Below are 18,965 nucleotides of genomic sequence, written 5' to 3'. Positions count from 1 at the left end.
CTGTGGACATGAGTTTGAGTGAACTCCGGGAGTTGGTGATGGACAGGGAGGCCTGGTGTGCTGTGATTCATGGGGTCGCGGAGAGTCGGACATGACTGAGCGACTGAACTGAACTGAATTTAGCCCTACTCCTAAGGCCATGCCCTTTGGAGGATTCTGCCTTAGGTTCCACGTATTATGAGGTCTCTCCACTCCGTAAGAACAAGAACTATTCCCATCCCTGTGGATTTCAGGAACTATTATGCCTACTCATTTCTGCTGGTTGTTTCCCCAGCCTTGGATAGTTCTCTCTCTCCCATGCACAGATCAGTTCTCTGCCAAAGATGTGAGTGGATTTCTCTGCAGAGCTTCAGAAATCTTTCTCTGGGTGTAACTCTCTCCTCTTCAGTCCTCTGCCGCACAGTTTCTAGGCATCCTGGCCGACCTAAGCTCTAGTCTGTCTCCCCAGCTCAGCAAGACACCTGGCCTCTGGTTAGGTTCCCTCTCCCTGCACTGCAGTCTGCAGACTTCCTCAGCACAGTTATCTGGGGCCCTCAAAGGCTCACTTCATTCCCCTCCTTTCAGGATAACAGTTCCCCACTGCTTGTTATCCAGTGCCTGAAGAACAGTATTTATATATTTTGTCTGGTTTTCTAGTCATTTAAGGCAGGAAGGTAGTTCTTACAGTAGTTAATTCTTCATGGGAATGTTTGTAAGTCTCCACTGCTAGCCTGCTGGATAAGTCACAAAATCATAAATGACCCTAGCCCTACTGATCATACCTCTTCCACAGCAGTGACTGCTCCTGTAATATTACCAAGACATGACCGTCTAGCCTCTGCTGGATAATTTCAGCATCATAACCCACTGCATAATGATCAGCAAATTTTAAAATCTTGAATCAAAATCTGCTTCCCCAAATTTACATTCATTGATCCTAGTTCTGCCTCTAGAATGGTCAGAATAACAAGTCTAATTCTTCCTCTTTCTCTTAACTACCTTCGCGTGAATTTTAGGAGACCACCGCCATGCAGTGGACCACTTTAAGTGTCCTCTTTTCTGGCTTAAACATTCCAGTTACTTAAGCCCTTCCTCATAAAGTGGTTTTCCAGATCCTTCGCCCTCCTAGTTAACCTCCTCTAGACACATTTTTCACAAAGAGTCGGACACGACTGAGGTGACTTAGCAGCAGCAGCAGCAGCAGACACATTTAACTTTGTCAGTGTCTGTCCTTAAATGTGATACTAGAATTCTACAAGTGCTCTCAGCATATTCTGACTAAACAAGGAGGGTCTGTAAACTCCCTCAACCGAGATAACATTGCTCCTAAAACAGCCTATAAGTAAACTAACTTTATATGTAGTTCTTTTGGTCCTCCTGAATTCGTCATCAACTGAAACCCATTGGCCTTCCCACAGTTGTCACCATATCTGACCAGTCTTCTGCAGTGAGGGCTTGATGACAGGACCTCATATTTGTCTCTGTTAAATGTGACCTTGTTCACTTCAGTACATTGTTTCAGCTCATCCAGCTCTTTTGACTCTTCTGCCTCTGTTAGTGGCAGCATATATATATGTATATTTATAAATATAAAATAGCATCATCTTTATATTTGAAGGGCAGGACATCACTATGTTCACCCATTCAGCAAGTGCATATTAAGCATTCACAGTGTGGAAGGGATTGAATTTAGGGCCATGAGGGATACAGGGACATATAAGCCACAGGTCCTGCTGTCAAGGATCCTATAATCTGGTAGGGAACAGAAGACATTTATGCATAATTATGAGCTAGAAAATGCTCAATGCCATGAGTCCTACAAGAAAATTCTTTGAGGATTCCTCAACCTGAGAGATTACTACAGAGGTAGCAGAAAAGTCTTCAGAGTGGAGGTGCAGTTAATGCTGGACCCCCATGGATGGGCAGGATACTAAAAAGGCTTTTTAAGCAAGGGAATAACAATGGTAATGGCAGTTCTTTCAGTAGGTGGTCCCAAAGATAGACGCAGGCCAGCAAAGAACTATTTGGAGCGAAGCAGAATTGTGCAGAGGGGCACTTGAGCAGGAGAATATGGTTCTAGCTGGATCATAGAGAGCCAAAATGCCCAACCAGGGAATTCAAACTGGATTTAGCAGCTAGTGAGGAGCCGGTGGATGTTTTTGGACAGTAGGGAATACCAGAGTATATAAGAAAAATTAACCTGCAGGGAGATGTAACATGGAACGGAGTAAGGGATGACTGAAGCTGGGGAAAGCTGAGGGCAGAATATCAGACTATCCCAAGCCAAGGCAGGGCACTGGCCGTGGGAGTGAAGATGAACAGACGGGCGCCATAAAAGTGGGATGACAGGACTAGGGTTTGGAAAGGACGGGGAGGAGTTGTAGAAATCTTGGTGACTGACCCGAGGATGTTTAAGGGGGGGGAAACATGTGAAAGAATCAAATGAAATAGAAGCTGGTTTGTCTTGGCCTTTTTTTTTTTTTTAAATTCTGTCGTCTATAATAAGCTGTTCAAATCTGGACAGGGTTTCTTAGCAGCCACATTTTGACATTCTCGGCCAGATGCTTCTTTGTGGGGCTGCTGTCCTGTCCGTTGTAGGATGCTGAGCTGCATCCCTAGCATCTACCCCCCAGATGCCAGCAGCACCCCCCACAGCTGTCACAACCACAGATGTCTCTAATTACTGCCAGATGCCCTGTAGGGAGCAAAATCACCCCTGGTTAAGAGCCACCAACCTAAACTGTTGACTGAAGAGTCTTACTATGGTACTCTTCAGCCTGTTGGCTTCAGAAATGATGGGTCTGTTTCATTCTTTTTAAGGTTAAGTCTTTTGAGAAGGACAGGCAAACAGAGAAACGTGTGCTGGAGTCTGATCTCGTGGACCACGTTGTACAGAAACTGAGGACTAAAGTCAGTGATGAGAGGACTACCAGGTAACTTAGTAAACAAAAGACCAGAAAACCAGCTGCAACTGCCAATGTAGAATTTTCATACATTTATTTTAAATGTCAATTTGATCCTTTGGGGAGATGAAGACAGGTCAGGATAACTTTTTTTTTCCCCAGGGTAACTTTTAATGAACCATAGTACAGCTTCTGAATAACTCAGTAGTTTAATTATATAAAACTAGTCATAACTTACTCTCAGCATTTGTCCTTCATAACACGTCAAAGATTATTTTATCATTTTGAAAAGCCTGAGGAACCACGTGTAGCTGCCGTTATCTCATTTGGTCTGTTAATCAGTGAACTGCAGTAGTGTTTTGTCACTGGTTTGGAAAGATCTAATATTCTGGAAAATAATAACGTTCTGGGGAAAGTTCTCACTCATCATAGCAGTGCGAATTGGTTCAACCATCTGCATAGGAATTTAACAAAGTTAAAAGCCTTAAAACTAAAAAAAAAAAAAAGACCCAGAAATTCCACTTCAGGAATTTACAATAAAATTATTCCATAGAGATAGTACAAAGATGTCTATCAACAAACATTGTTTATAACAGCAGTTCTCAAACATTTTGGTCTCAGAACCACTTCATACCCTTAAAAATTATTTGAGGACCCCCTAAGAGTTTCATTTATGTGGTTTATATCTATCAATATTTCTATGTTAGAAACTAAAATGTAAACATTTTAAAAATACTTATTCTAAAATAACAATAATAAATTCATTACATGCAAACCTAAATAACAGTTTTAATGGAAATAACTATTTTCCAAAACAAAATAAATTTAGTAAGAAAGGTAGCATTGTTTTACATTTTTTGCAGATATTGTTTTTTTAATTTTTGTAATCTCTAATGCAGAAGTAGAAGAAACTATATTGTTTTATTATTATTATTACTTTATTGTCTTATATTGTCTGTTTCAGCATTCAGTCTCTTATAATATACATCATGTAGTCTCTGGAAAATTCCATTACACATTAATGAAAGGATACAAATAAAAGGATAATTAACATGTTACGATTATTGTGAAAATACTTTTGACCTTGCAAATACCCTGTGAAAGGATCTCAGGGACCTCCAGGGTCTCTGAACCACACTTTGGGAACCTCACTTATAATATCACAGCAATTCAGTGATAGAAGATTGCTCAAATTATAGTAAATACAGTGAAATAGTGTGCAGCGTTTAAAAATTATTTTTCTAATAAAGCTGAGTTTATTATAAGGAAGGATGTCCACAAATAAGATATGATCCCATTTTTGTTGCAACCAAAATATATAGTTGGTCTGAAATGAACCAAATTTTTCATTATAGTTATTTCTGATTAGTGGGATTACAAAGGATCATTTCCCTTGCTTTTCTATATTTTTGTAAGTCTTTTATTTATGCTTAGAAAAAAAGTACTCTACTGGGGGACTTCCCTGGTGGTCCAGTGGTTGAGAATCCTCCTTGCAGTGCAGGGGACACTGGTTCAGTCCCTGGTCAGGGAACTGAGAGCCTGCATGCCACAGGGCAGCTAAGTCCACGTGCCACAACTACAGAGCCCACGTGCTGTGCAGCCTGCACGCTGCAACTGACGTCTAACACAGCCATAAATAATTTTTTTTTTTTAAATACTGTTTTTGACTTACATCAGTAATTCTCAGTCAGCAGTTTTGCCCTTCAGGGGACATTTGGCAATATTTGCAGACATTTTTGGTTGTTATCTACCACTGTTTTCTAGTAAACACCAGGGTAGTGGTGGTTTAGTCTTTTAAGTCATGTCTGACTTGTGTGACCCCATGGACTAGCCAGGCTCCTCTGTCCATGAGATTTGCCACGCAAGAATATTGGAGTGAGTTGCCATTTTCTTCTCCAGGCGATCTCTTCCCAACCAAGGGATTGAACCTGGTCTCCTGCATTGCAGGTGGATTCTTTACCAACTGAGCCACCAGGGAAGTCCAGTAAACACCAGGGCTGCTGTTAAACTTCCTATAGTGAAGAGGACTGACTCCCCACCTCCAGATTATCTGACTCAGATGTCAGGCTGAGAAATCCTAGCTTATATAAAATCAATGTTCTTGCTTGCATGGCCTTCCCTGGCCCTGGCCCCACCCCGCCCATCGCCACCTAGCTTGAATAAATTCACTGTCAGGCTTTTTCTAAGGGTATATATGTGTATGTGTGTATATATATAATGTTCTTGAAGTCTCTAGATAATCGGATTAAGAATCCAAATCAAAGGCAGAGCTTAAGAAGAGAAAACAAAAAATAGTCAACTAATTATTAGTGACTATTAGTAATAGTACAGTACTTAATAAACATTATTAAAACACTTAACAGGCCAGATGGGATTTAGTTTTAGCAGGGAAGGGCTTAAAATCTTTCTTCCATGTGAATGATTATTTCCCTGTTTTCCCAAGATAGAGTGCTATTATGTCTCTCAAAGGCTATAAATTAATTCAGTCTTTGAAAGAACATCCATTCACAGCTTCTGAAAGAATCTCATTTACTAAATGTTCTCTTGTGGGTGATCACCAAGGTTGCATCCATAATGAACGTGGGGCATTGCTAATGTTTCCTTGTATTGTGAGGACAGCAGAAAGAACACCCATTGTATTTCATTGAAATTAGCTTCTTATGTTGAGCCAGTATTCCAAATCCAGCTGAATAAATCAGAATGTTGTCTCTAAGAATGTTAATTTGAAGTGACATCCTTTATAATTATTTGCTCTTAATCAGAAGCATAATTAAGTGCAAATTTTGTTTTCCTCTACTAATAACCAATATTTATTAAATATCAGTATATTTAATAGAAGGCCTCTAAGTTTAGCTCACTATAAATTATGTGTTGCTTTTGTCTTAGCAACTATTTATTCTAATTGTTTTTGTTTGCTTGTTTTTAGAGAAGCTTCCGATAATCTTACAGTACAAAATCTGAAGGGATCATTTTCTAATGCTTCAGGTATAATTACTAATTGTAACTTAAACATAATAATGCTTATGTGTGTGTGAATATGTTTGCTCTAAATACTTAGAACTGTGGCTAACTCACTGCATCAGTAATATCCTCTTAAAGTAACATATGTACAATTAGTTATACCAAAAAGAATTAATCCCTATGAAACTTACATTCTAGAAAATGATAAAACCACTGGGAGTTTGGTGACTCTGCTGGTCCTGATATGTCTGTCTTATTTTTACAAGTGGTTTAATCTTCCTTTGATTCAGTTTATTATGTAGATCAAATGTGGATAAATTTTCCCCATATAGAAGATTGAAGAAAAGTATTTTGAAATGCCCTGGAGACACTATGTACATCTGTTTTCATGAAAGCCAAGAGGAAACAGTGGTGATAGTTAAACCATTAGTTTTACTACATTTGTCCACCAAAGTGAAAAAGAAATGTCCCAGTGAAGTCCACGAGAAGACATTACTTGACTTTTAAGAGAATTAAGTCTTTGGGGTTCATTTCTGTTAGCAGGCTTTCTGCCACCGTCAGATTTCAAATACTTAGAGGAATTTAAAGAATTATAGTTTGGGAAATGTTAAGCTTGCCTTTTTTTTCCTTAGGTTCATGAGGTTTGACTCATATTGACTCCCTGTGCCTTTGTCACCTCCCACTGAAGGAGGGAAGGCTGGTAATCCTGACAGAAGTGTCAGAACTACGAGGGGATAAGTGGGGTTCTGGGTTTCTGGTCAAGTGCAGACAGTTGCAGAGACAGAAAACAAGGCTTAGACATAATCCAGTCCATAGAATCACCCCCAAGTGGATTCTAATCATCTCTGCCAGCTCTGTGGTGTGTAACAGAAAGTGGAACCAGATAAGGCCATAACTGCTAAAACTCTGTTTCAGGTTTGTTTGAAATCCATGGAGCAACGGTTGTTCCCATTGTCAGTGTGGTCGCCCCCGAAAAGCTGTCAGCCAGCACCAGAAGGCGGTATGAGACGCAGGTACGTGGTCAGAGTGCTCTCGGCTTTCTAACATGAGCCACAAAGGAGGAAGAAAACAAGAAAGGGAACGAAGGACCAGTTTGCTGGAAGTGTTTTTCTTCCCAATTCCTGAACTTGGTGACCTCTGAAAATTTCACCAACACAAAGCATCTCAGGTGCCAAGATTCTGCCCCGTTTGTCCTCCAAAGAGGCCTCAGTGTAGACTGTGGGCACCCAGGAGCAGCTGTTGTCAGAATTACTGAGTCCAAACAAAAGGTTTCTGATCCCATTTGGTTTTGTTGTACATAACAAAGCAGAAGAGATCTACCACAAGATGGGTAGCAGATTTCTCACTGCATACATGTTTTTGGTATCTGTTATTTGCCTGATTCTGTGCTAAGTGCCAGGTAAAATGGGAAACACGTGACATGGCCCCAGTCCTCAAAGATTTTATAACCTTAGAAACAAACGTATAGTTGGAGAATAGAATAAAATCAGTACTAGGATGCTGAATTAAGTATACTGAATGAGTGTTAGAGTATGCTACAGACGTGGGGGAGAAAGATCAGTGTTTGTATGGATGATCAAGAAAGGCTTCGTGGAGGTGATCCCTGAAGGATTTCAGTAGGCAGAAAGGGAAGATGAGGGTTTTCCAAATGGAAAGGACAGAGGGAAGGACAGTGTAGACAAAGCTAATGAGCAGAGTTAGGACACTGGCCTCATTTGGGAGTAGGGTATGAGAGGGTAGCCATTATTTAGGAATGTAATTAGACTGAAACACAAAAGATCACATTACTTCATTTTGTTAGCTTTCCTGGCTGTTTCTCGGTGTGTTGGGTGGAAACTCATTTTTCATATCTACCATATTTCAGTTCCATGTTCTCAATGCTGTCACTGTCCCCTTAAATTTAGCTTAATACTAAAATCTCCCTGCTCCTGCATGCACTGTTTTACAGTACTGAGCTTTTATTACATGTCAGTTCAAAATTATAAAGAAATAAGTGGATTAGTAAACAAATGATCAAGGTAGGCTATAAAATCTCATTTTCCCTGAGGTCATAATACACTAGACACTCATCTTACTGAGGTGGATGAAGAGCAAGTCCTTATATAATACTTGGGATCCCATTTAGGCTTTGGTTTGTCACCTGTGATTGTTTCCTAGAATAAGAACTGAAATGGCAAGAAAGATGGCTTGATTGGACAGGTTCTGAATTCTAACACACTTTCCTTCTTGTTAGGTACAAACCCGACTTCAGACCTCCCTTGCTAACTTACATCAGAAAAGCAGCGAAATTGAAATTTTGGCTGTAAGTCACTGTCTTTAACTTTCTGATGGCTTTTGTTCACACCATCAAATTTTTGCTCACTGTCAACAGAATTGGGATACAGGCCTGTTTCTCCTAGTTTCTTCCTCTGAAAGATTGAGAAGAGGGGGACTGAAAACGAAAATCATTTTTCTAAATGTTTCAGGCTTCCCTGATAGTTCAGTTGGTAAAGACTTTGCCTGCAATGGAGACGCCGGTTCGATTCCTGGGTCGGGAAGATCCACTGTAGAAGGGATAGGCTACCCACTCCAGTATTTTTGGGGTTCCCTCATGGCTCAGTTGGTAAAGAATCCGCCCGCAATGTGGGAGACCTGGGTTTGATCCTTGGGTTGGGAAGATCCCCTGGAGAAGGGAATGGCTACCCACTCCAATATTCTGGCCTGGAGAATTCCATGGATTGTATAGTCCATGGGGTCGAGAAGAACCGGACACAACTGAGCGACTTTCACTCTTTCACTTTGCAGGCCTTTACAGGTAGTGCTGCCAAAGCTTTGTGGTGTGATGTGTTAGTTCTGAGTGCTGAGATCACATCACTGCCAAATTCAATAAGCAGCACGGAAGCATCCCATTCATGCTGCTCCATCCAAAGTGACACCAGTCACAAGTCAGTATGTGCTGCTTAGGATCCCTGACATGATGTACATTTTTGTGTATCAACAGGTGGATCTACCCAAAGAAACAATCTTACAGTTTCTGTCTTTAGAGGTAAGCAAGATGAACTCTTCTGCACTATAGTCTTTAAAATCCAAGTTTGCTGTTGATTTGCCAAAAGAAAGTTGAAAGTGGCATTATTTTCTTTATGATATGAGGTATTTTTCTAGCAGTCCCAGGAATTTAGGAGCATTGTTTCTTTTATGTGATATGTATTACTAAGGCAGATTTTGAGGGAATCACACTTTTCTAGTGTTGTTTTGTTTTTTTTTTTTTACATTTCAGAGATGTTTTTAACACACACTTAGGGTTTTTACTGTGTGTGGAGCTCTAGCAGGCCTTGTTCTAAGCACTTTAGGAATGTTAACTCGTTTAATCATAACAACCCCAAGGGATACATACCATTACCTTTTTACAGATCCTTATTTTACATTTTATGGAGAATGGAAGCAGAGAGGTTAAACATCTTACTCAAAGTCACCCGACTAGGGAGTTGCAGACCCAAGATTTGAACCTAGACACACTAGTGGAATCTACGTTCTCACCCACTATACTGTGCTGCTTCAAACAAACGTTCATTCCAACTAGGGAAACTCATGCAGAACTAAAACTATATGGAAGATCTTTCTGTAAAAATTGAATGTAGGTCCTTTTTTATACGCTTTTTTTTAAATAGGTACGTACCTTTATTATCAAACAGCCTAAGTGAACTTTTAAAAAAATTTAATATTTATCTTTGCTATAAGAATATTTAACTGTAAAAAAAAAAAAGAATATTTAACTGTAAGAATAACTACATGTGATTTTTGCAGCATATCTAACCAAAGAATACTTTTGTCTATCCAGAGTGTTTAGTCAGATTAAGTTAGATGAAAAATGAACTTTGCCCCAGAACTGACATTTCATGCTATATTTTAAGGTTATTCTCCATTTATATAAAATATTGATTATATCCCTTGTGCTGTACAATATAACCTGTAGCTTCTCTTTTAAGCTAACTTCCCCCTCCCCTGTCCTCCATCCCCACTGGTATTCTCCTGTCTGGCAAATAAGCATATAGCATGATACTGGTAATTTACTGCTTCATGAGCCACTCAAACGGGTGCACATCAGAGGTGGCATCTCCATCTCACCTGAAGTCAACAGTTGGCAGAAGTAACTGGTGTAGTCACATTAACACACTGGGGCTGCAGGATTCTTAGGCAGGATCTAGTAAGCTGGTTTTATAAAGAAATTCAGTTCTTCAAAGGAAGAACCCTAGCAGACTCCCCATTAGTTCTCTCCCCCTGTAACTGATCTCTTCGGTGTACTTAGAGAGGGGATGGCATTGACACCTCATTAGTGACCCAGGAAAAGCCAATTAATAAACCCTAGTACCTGTTAAGTCTTATCTATATTTTTTCCTAGTGGGATGCTGATGAACAGGCATTTAACACAACTGTGAAGCAGCTGCTGTCACGCCTGCCAAAGCAAAGATACCTCAAATTAGTCTGTGATGAGATTTATAACATCAAAGTAGAAAAAAAGTAAGTTATCACTTAGGCATTGCGGGTTTCAGTATAGGTTAAAACCCAAGCTGGGGAGGCGATGGGGGGTGTTGTTTGTTTTTAGGAGTTTTTCCCCAAGAAGGGGTTTTAGAGTGACAAATATGTTATTGTCTTGTTGAGGTTAGATGACTAACAAGTTGCTATGACCAGTAAATACATGTCAGGACTGTGAATCACAGTCATGATCTTATCAATAACAACACAGTGATCTCAGTAGAAGCTATCCCAGTTATCATTTTAATCACCCGGGTAACTCCTATGTTTTATGTCCCCTTGTCAGAATGCCAGTTCATGTTTTCAAACACTAAAATGTTTTTAGTGACTAGTCTTCCATCTTGTTTTTGATTACACAGAACTCCTACATTGTGTTCTAAAAATGAATTATCAGCCCCGTTCTAATTTAGCCATTATACTGATCCTGTCTTCTCCCTCCTCTTGCAGGGTGTCTGTGCTCTTCCTGTACAGCTACAGAGATGACTACTACAGAATCTTATTTTAATCATAAAGAACTATCATTACATTGTTCAAACAGACAGGACCTTATACTACAAAACATTGTACATTCACTGTAATTTTAAATTAGCTTTACATTCTAAGCTGTCCTACAAAGCTGAGCTTTGTAGGTTTTTCATGTGTAATATATTATAAATTTATCTTTTGAATAAATGTTTTCATATATCTGTTGCTTTTTAATTGCAAATCTATTAACACTACTGGGTTTATGGAGCTAGAACACAAGAAAACAGCTTTGTTCTTCTCTTCACCCTATATACCAAGCACAGGAAAATGTCCAAAGTAAAGGGAATAAAGAAATCAAATATATTAGCTTGGAATCTTTATTCTTGATGATTCTCTAGTAAGTTTATCCTTAGTCTGGTTAAGCAAACTCTTATTTGGCTATGAAACTCATTCAAATTTGCTAAAGGAACTAAAATGATAAAATTATACAGCCAGCTGGGAAACCCATGAAATAACACAACTTTTAATAAAATTGTCAGGTTTCAGTTCCAATAAACCAAAAGACAGGGCCTCAAGCCTATTCATAATCACATCATTCCAGAATGAGGAGCTATGGCCAGAAACTTTTTATGGGGTAGGAAAAAGAATAAAAGTTGGTCAGTGCTGATAAATACAGGTTAAATAATACACTGCTCTTTACCGATGGCTACAGAGTCTGTAAACTATTATCCAGGAATATACAACTGTCCAACACAAACCACTTAGCCAGATCTAAGATAAACTGGCTTCTTGTAACTACCCTGTAAACACTGCAGCCCTTCTTCCATCCAAAAATGACCCTAATCTCACATGAAAACAGTCATTACAAGGGAATCAGAAACCCAGCTTTGTGGCCACAAATTAAAACCAAAGGAAAAAAAAGCACTGCAGCAGTTAGTGGTGACAGCGGGAAGCTGGTGCCCTTCACTGCGCTGCTTTGCTCTTCTTGCTCTTGCTCTTTTTGTCCCTCTTCTTCAGCCCGTCCATGTTAGCTCGCAATAGGTTTGAATAAGCCTAAAAGACACAGAGCGTGACCTTAGTGCGGAGCTGCAAATTGGTGGAGCATCTGCCCTACTTGCGTAATGGATTGCTGCTGCTACTGCTGCTGCTAAATCGCTACAGTCGTGTCCGACTCTGTGCAACCCCATAGACGGCAGCCCACCAGGCTCCGCCATCCCTGGGATTCTCCAGGCAAGAACACTGGAGTGGGTTGCCAATTCCTTCTCCAATGTGTGAAAGTGCAAAGTGAAAGTGAAGTCGCTCAGTCTTGTCCGACTAGTAGCGACCCCATGGACTGTAGCCCACCACGCTCCTCTGTCCATGGGATTTTCTAGGCAACAGTACTGGAGTGGCTTGCCATTGCCTTCTCTGAAATAGCTGGGTGGCCTTGGGTAAATCCATAAATTTTTATGGGCTATAATTTCCTCATTCTGTGCTAATTCTGTCAGGTGGAACCCAAGACTCCAACAGGCTCCCAGGTGATGCCAATACTTCTGGTCCATAGATCACTCTCTAAGCAGCTACAGACTAATCTCCAAATGCCCGCACAATACTGGTATTTAATGAATAAAGGCTATTCTTTCCATTTTTATTTTTGGTGATCAATGGTGATTCTTCAGAAAACAACACATTTCAGATTTCTTGGGGATGTGAGGGGGTAAAAACAACTAAGAAAAATCAGGGTTGTGTCCAGTGCTCATGATTAACTGTTTTCATTTTTTAAAAACTGTTGCTTACACAGCATAAAATACATATAAAGCAAGTGACTAGAAAGTTCAAGTTCAATAGAAATGTAGTGTCCATTTACCATAATGGATTGAGGGTTGCCAAAATCAGAAAGCCTGACTGATAAAGTATAGAATACTGTGGGACACCTGTATCCTAAGGAATATGGTGTAAGGCAAACACCCTCACGTTATAGCAGCTTCTGCAACACCCACTAGTGAGCTGCACATTTTTTACGTTTTTAAGCAAAAATGGAAGACTGAAGGCGACTTACATAACTACTGTAAGTACAGCATATATGAAGCCTAAGAAAACAAAATTTAGCTAAAAACACAATGTCAGTGTTGAAGTAAAATTTGTAGCTTGGCAGCTTTTACTTGTAAACTATTGGTAAAACACAGTATCACAGGAAAGCAGGAATGCAGTGAACTTAAACCACAATCTTAACCCAACCCAGCGTTAAAACATTAGGCTGACTCTTGCCTCAAGAAATGGGACACAGAGAACACCAGAAACTCACCATCTGAAACTTATTCACTTCTTTGGAGCTCACCTAGAAAATAAGGGGGAAAAGATCACCCCTGTTACCACAAAAAAATCATCTGCCTCACCCAGTAAACCTCAAGAGCCTCATGAAGACATCCTAATCTTTAAAAATATTTCTTCCCCACTGCAGGAATGGGAAAGCCATTTTTCTCCTAAAAGTTATTTTTCTACTCCACTTTCCTCTGCCTGAGGAACAAGTAAAGTAGCTCTGCACTTTGAGAATTGTACCAAGATGGGAAAGATGGGCTGGTTAAGAGCTGATGCTTCTCACCTCTGCTGAAATCTGTTAAACACACTGCACTGACTTTTTCTAAGGAGTCTAAGAGATGTCAAAGAACTTAACCTTCTGTGCAAGATACATTTAAATTACACCTTCCCCATCTTATTTTAAACCTACCTTCCATTAATTCAGGCCCACGTAAGCAAACTGCAAGCTACCACAAGAGAAATTTTATGTCTGAAGATTCCTTAGTTTTCCGTATTTCATGACACCCAACTTTATTTTTTAAAGCCACATAAATGCTTGCTTTACTGTAAAGATCTGCTCAAGATAACTGGTAATGGAAGATTAATCAACTAATTATGGCCCACATTTTCATGAATATCCTATACTGATTAGAGGGCAGCCTGGTTCTGCCCCCGTAGAATAAAGAAGTATTCATTTGATCCAAGAAGTCTTCTTGCTTTGCCATATTCAACTTCCACTTTGAAAGGAAACACTAGAAACTTAATCAATGTGCCATACGCTCAGTAGTGTCTGACTCTTTGCAACACCATGGATTGTAGCATGCCAGGCTACATACTCAAATTCAAAGCCTGATATAATACATGTTTGGTACCTGAACCACAACGATAAAGGAATGATCAGCTTAAAAGTAAAAAGCATCTGGTACCAAGAAACTGTTCACTGAAGCCCCAGCACAGTAAGGGAATAAGGACTCAAATGTGCCAGCTGCTCCTTACAGTGCTCCTCTGAGTAAGGACCCATATGCTAATATTTTTTTCTAACAAGTGTTTGACTTATACCTTCTTCTTTTTAATTTTGCTCTTTGGCCTTCTATTACCAAGGTAATAAAAGATCTTGATTTCAAAATAGCTGGGGAACTACACACTAGACTTTATTTAGTAACTTACAAAAAAAAACCAAAACCTGGTACAGACATAACCCATCCTCAGTTAAGTTCAAGTCTTTAAACTCCAAAACAGGAGTATTAGGAATCCAACTTACCACGGTGCTGATCTTCTTTTTCCCATCAGTAGCTCTTAACAGACATTTGTTGTCTGAGGGCTCAAAGCCCTCCACAGAACCCTTCCTTGGAATGGGTTTAGTTCGGCCATCATCTGCATGAAAAACACACCTTGGTGAACACAGCCACAGACTTAACAGGTAATAAGTGGGGAAGGGATAATCCACCTCCACTGATCTAGTTCTGTTAACCACATTATCTGCTATCATAGATGGCTTGGCAACACCTTAGGAACCTACCTGCTACTCCCACGAAGGGAACATTGTAATATCAAAGCACGTTCAGTTCAGTTGCTCAGTCATGTCCGACTCTCCGCGACCCCATGAAGCACAGGGCCAGGCCTCCCTGTCCATCACCAACTCCCGGAGTTCACTCAAACTCATGTCCATCGAGTCGGTGATGCCATCCAGCCATCTCATTCTCTGTCGCCCCCGTCTCCTCCCGTCCCCAATCCTTCCCAGCATCAGATTCTTTTCCAGTGACTCAACTAATCATGGCGCGGCTTGGAATCCTTGACAAGGACAGCCCTGACATGACTGGGGCCCACTGGAACCGCAACTGACTTAGGTGGCTAAGTGCTGGGGGCCGCACCAGCTCTGGCACCTCAGCTCTGAATGGCCCAGTATAAGGTGAAGGAAGGTAGGGGAAGCAGAGGATACGCAGCAGAAAGATTCTGCCTGAGGCTCCCAGTCACTGGGCACCCGGGCCGGGGTTTCGCTCGGCCTCCCAGCCCCCTTCCGGCCTTGCCGCGTCCACAGCCGCTTACACTTCTTCAGGGTGATGAACACGCTGCCCGACAACCGGCACTTCTGGAAGAGCCTAGTCAGCTCCGTCAGGAACTGGAACACAACAAGCCCGGCCCCGTTAGGCAACCACAAACCCCCTTCCCGCCTCGTCAAGTCCCTGCCCCTCCCGAAGAACGAGACAGAGGTCCCGAGCTAAGCCCCAAACAGCATCGGTCCCTCAGCAGGCCAGCTCTGGCTGTACCTGTTCACTCTCCAGCAGCACCATCCCGGCGCTGCTGGCTCCGCTCCGTCAGCACAAGCCCCGAGCCGCAGGAGCCGGAAGTTTCCGCCGGCCTGGGCGGGACTTCCGCTGTTAGGTTTCTTGTCCTTTCACCCAATCCCTGCTTCCACCGTTTCCCCGCCCCACCCACCTCGCGCCCGCGCTCAGGGACGCCCCCTTGTGTTCCGGGAGAGCGAAGACGCCGAGGGGCTTCGGAGTGTGCCCGAGTTCACAGACAAGCAATCCCATCATCCAAGCAGCGGAAGGGAGTGAGAGCGCGGAAGGATTTGATGGAAATGTATAGTTATGGCTCAGCTGGTAGTGAATCTGCCTGCAATGCCTGAGACCTGGGTTCGATCCCAGGGTTGGGAAGATCCCAGGGCGGAAGGAAAAGCTACCCACTCCAGTATTCTGGCCTGGAGAATTAATTCCATGGGCAAGTCCATGAAAAGAGTCGGACACGACAGAGCGACTTTAACTTTATAGCTGTGTACATTCAGCTGAGTGTTGGGCAAGTTACCTAACAGTGCAGTGCTTCAGTTTCCTCAACCTATAATAATGGTATCCACTTCACAGTGTGGCTTTAAAGAGTAAATGAGCTAATATTAAACACAACAGTGCGCGGCTCATAGAGCCTGCTCAATAAACGTTAACTCTTGTCGTTTTTATCATTGCCATTGTATTACGTTCTCAAGGGGGTCCTCTGAACGATTCCGCTTCTCTGACCAGGCTCGGTGGCCCCAGCTCTAGCGGGAAGGCCCGGAGCCAGGTCTTAGTTTCGCCTCAGTGCAGTCAGGAGACCTGGGGTCTAGGTCCAGCCCTGCTGTTGCCAGCTTGAACCTTAAGCCCTTGATAAAGTCAAGTATGAAATCATGCAATGGGTTTTCACTGAGGGTCTCTTAGCCTGTGCCAGGCACTGTGGTTGGAGTTGGAGCTACTGCAGGATAAAAGACAAATTCCTGGTTTCCTGAAACTCGGGTTAAAGGAGAAGGAAGGAAATAATAAAGAAGTATAGCTTCAGATAATGATGGCTGTGAAGACAACTAAACAGGATGATTCAGTACTGATGAAGGTACTACTTTAGGTTGGAGTCAGGGAAATCTCTCTGAGGAGAACTTTGAGCTTAAAACTAAAGGAACCAGCCATTCAAAAATCTAGGAATAGAGTGTTTCAGACACAGAGAATGGCTAGAACAAAGACCCCAAAGGGGAAACAAGTTGACATGTGTTCCTAAGGCTTGGGGTGTGGGGGTGGAGTGGATGTGGAAGAAGGGGTGAGGGAATATGGAGAACTGGGAGAGGCAGCCACTGACCAGCTCATACAGGGCCTGTGCTTACAACAAATTTGGATTTTGTTCCAAATACAAAGAAAAGCTTCTTGTTAAGAAAGTTTTAAACAGACCAGTGATAATCTATTTTACATTTTTTAAAGATCTTTGGTCTTGGTGTAAAGAAGCTACTGTGGAGACAAAGCAGGAAATAGGGAGACCAATTAGACAGTTGCATTAGCTTCCTATTGCTGCGTAACAAATCTGCACAAACTTAGTGTTTTACAGGTCTGGAGGTCAGAAGTCTAAAATCAATGTGTCTGCAGGGCTACATTCCATCTGGAAGCTTCAGGGGAAAAATCTGTTTCCTTGCCCTTCTAGAAGCCACTTGCATTCCTTGGCCCATGGCATCCCTTCCTCACTTCATTATAACCCCTTATTTCCATTGTCACATCTCCTACCACTGACTTTGATCCTTTTGCCTCCCTTTTATAAAGACCCTGTGGTTATATTCGGCCGTCCTAGATAATCCAGGATAATCTCCCCATGTCAAGAGATCTTTAATCACAAAGTCCTTTAAACATGTAAGATAACATATTCACAAGTTCCAGGTATTGGGACATAAATAACTTGGGGGAGCGATGGGGTGACCCCAGAGGTTATTATAAAACTCCAGGTGCTTGCAACATTTGCAGTCAGATTAGTGTATACTTCAAGAGTAGAGTCACTAGGACTCAGACACAATTGGCTGTGAACATTAAGAAGAAAAGAAGAATCAGGGATGACTTCAGGCTTTTAATTTGAGAGCTGGGTGATGGTGATGCCATTTCCCAAGACAGGAAAAACGTGAGAGGTAAAAAGTTTTGTGAGAAGAAGAAAGGGGTTATTTTGGTCTTGTAATATCTGAGATTCCTATTACATATCCAAGTGGAACTATTAAGTAAGCAGCTACATACACAAGTTTGGAGTTCCGTGAAAAGGTAAAAGTTATAACTGAAAACTGGGAAGGCATCTTCATAGGCCCATGGTACTAGAACAGTTTGGTGAAAACCCTTCCGATAAAGCTGCCCAGCACAAGACCACTCTGCAATGCCCACCACTATGAATAGCCTCTAAAGATCCCTGGGCCTTGCTGTCACTAGCTCAGAAATCAGAGTCCTGGTTGTAAGCACCAGATTGGCCAATTATAGATTATATGTTTGAGCCCAGGTTTCCCTCCTGGCTCAGTGGTAAAGAACCCACCTGCCAATGCATGGGACTTGGGTTCAACCCCTCTGTCTGAAAGATCCCCAAGAGAAGGAAATGGCAACTTACTCAAAGTATTTTTGCCTGGGAAATCCCATGGTCACAAGAGCTTGGCACACTACAGTCCTTGGGGTCACAAAAGAGTTGGACATGACCTAGCAAATAAACAACAACAATGCTTGAGCCCTAGGTCTGGGGTAGATGAGGGAGTGACTCTCTGACCCTTTTATCTTCCTTGCCTTTCACCAAGACCCACACAATGGAGGATTACAAATAGGTTCAGATCCTGGAGAACTGAAAGCCAGCATATATCTGCTACACAAGGTCTTCAAGGTGCTGGACATTTGGAAGAAACTGAAATCATCAGAGACATATTTAAGATGTATTGTAGATTGCCAAGGAATGTGAGGGCTCACTTGATATTTATGGTCATGAATTTAAGTGAAACTAGTTACAGACTTGTGTGATCCAAAGGTTGGCCTAAATGATGATGCTTCTGCTCTGACCCTCTATTATTCATTGAACATTGAGAAATGTTTTTTAGAGGTATGGGCTTCGTGTTGGTGACACCAGAGTGAAGGAAAGCGCCCTGTGCTCAAGGAGCACAGAGCCTAGAGGCCATGATTCATCCGAGGCCTTGTCGGGATTAGCCATCAAGGTGTACACATCTCACTGCTTCCCATGGGCTCAGTCACACCTCAGTTCCACTCAAGAATCAACAATCATGCAAGCCATCCTGAGACAGAACAAGCCACTCTTAGTAAAAGAAATACCATAGTCTGCCAGTTTTAGCAACACATGTGGCCCAGTACAATTCAACTACCAACAAAATGTTCTTTGGGCTTTTTCTATGGGAAGTGATTAACAGCACCTGTTTTGTAGTTGAATGGGTCTGGGTTCAATTGCCATCTCTGCTACTTATTAATTATGTGACCTCAGGCAACCTCTCAAGGTCTAAATCTCTTCATCAGCAAAATAGTGATAATGACACTCAGTTCATAGGGGTTTTAAAGAGTTTGTAAAATACTATCTTTAAGACCCTTCAGTTCAGTTCACTTCAGCTGCTCAGTC

The 18,965-nt window shown here is 41.6% G+C and overlaps 2 protein-coding genes across 6 annotated transcripts in view; one reads left to right on the top strand and one right to left on the bottom strand.

Annotated features, from left to right (window-relative positions):
* Positions 1 to 11,045, top strand: part of EIF2AK4 (eukaryotic translation initiation factor 2 alpha kinase 4) — a 110,537-nt gene extending 99,492 nt beyond the window's left edge. For 4 of the 5 annotated variants that reach the window (XM_055436986.2, XM_055436990.2, XM_055436987.2 and 1 more), the window contains 7 exons: positions 2,800 to 2,912; positions 5,809 to 5,867; positions 6,759 to 6,856; positions 8,077 to 8,145; positions 8,824 to 8,868; positions 10,222 to 10,340; positions 10,803 to 11,045. In XM_055436986.2, coding sequence (XP_055292961.2) covers positions 2,800 to 2,912; positions 5,809 to 5,867; positions 6,759 to 6,856; positions 8,077 to 8,145; positions 8,824 to 8,868; positions 10,222 to 10,340; positions 10,803 to 10,860 — 561 coding nt within the window. In that variant the 3' untranslated portion in view covers positions 10,861 to 11,045. Of the gene's footprint in view, positions 1 to 2,799; positions 2,913 to 5,808; positions 5,868 to 6,758; positions 6,857 to 8,076; positions 8,146 to 8,823; positions 8,869 to 10,221; positions 10,341 to 10,802 lie in introns of those variants that run through there. The other variant, XR_016038235.1, reaches the window with a different exon arrangement.
* Positions 11,046 to 11,183: 138 nt separating this feature from the next.
* Positions 11,184 to 15,473, bottom strand: SRP14 (signal recognition particle 14). Its single transcript, XM_055436991.2, has 5 exons — positions 15,365 to 15,473; positions 15,144 to 15,216; positions 14,359 to 14,471; positions 13,105 to 13,137; positions 11,184 to 11,873 (listed from the first exon to the last, which is right to left on the bottom strand). The coding sequence occupies exons 1-5, from the start codon at positions 15,386 to 15,388 to the stop codon at positions 11,784 to 11,786; spliced, it is 333 nt and encodes a 110-aa protein (XP_055292966.1). The 5' UTR covers positions 15,389 to 15,473; the 3' UTR covers positions 11,184 to 11,783.
* Positions 15,474 to 18,965: the final 3,492 nt, after the last annotated feature.

The sequence above is a fragment of the Moschus berezovskii genome, chromosome 9, assembly GCF_049115385.1.
Source record: "Moschus berezovskii isolate FMDL1 chromosome 9, NW_MosBer_1.0, whole genome shotgun sequence".
NCBI classification, from domain to species: Eukaryota; Metazoa; Chordata; class Mammalia; order Artiodactyla; family Moschidae; genus Moschus; species Moschus berezovskii.
Note: the sequence above shows the minus strand (reverse complement) of the source record. Positions and strands in the feature narration are given on the sequence as shown.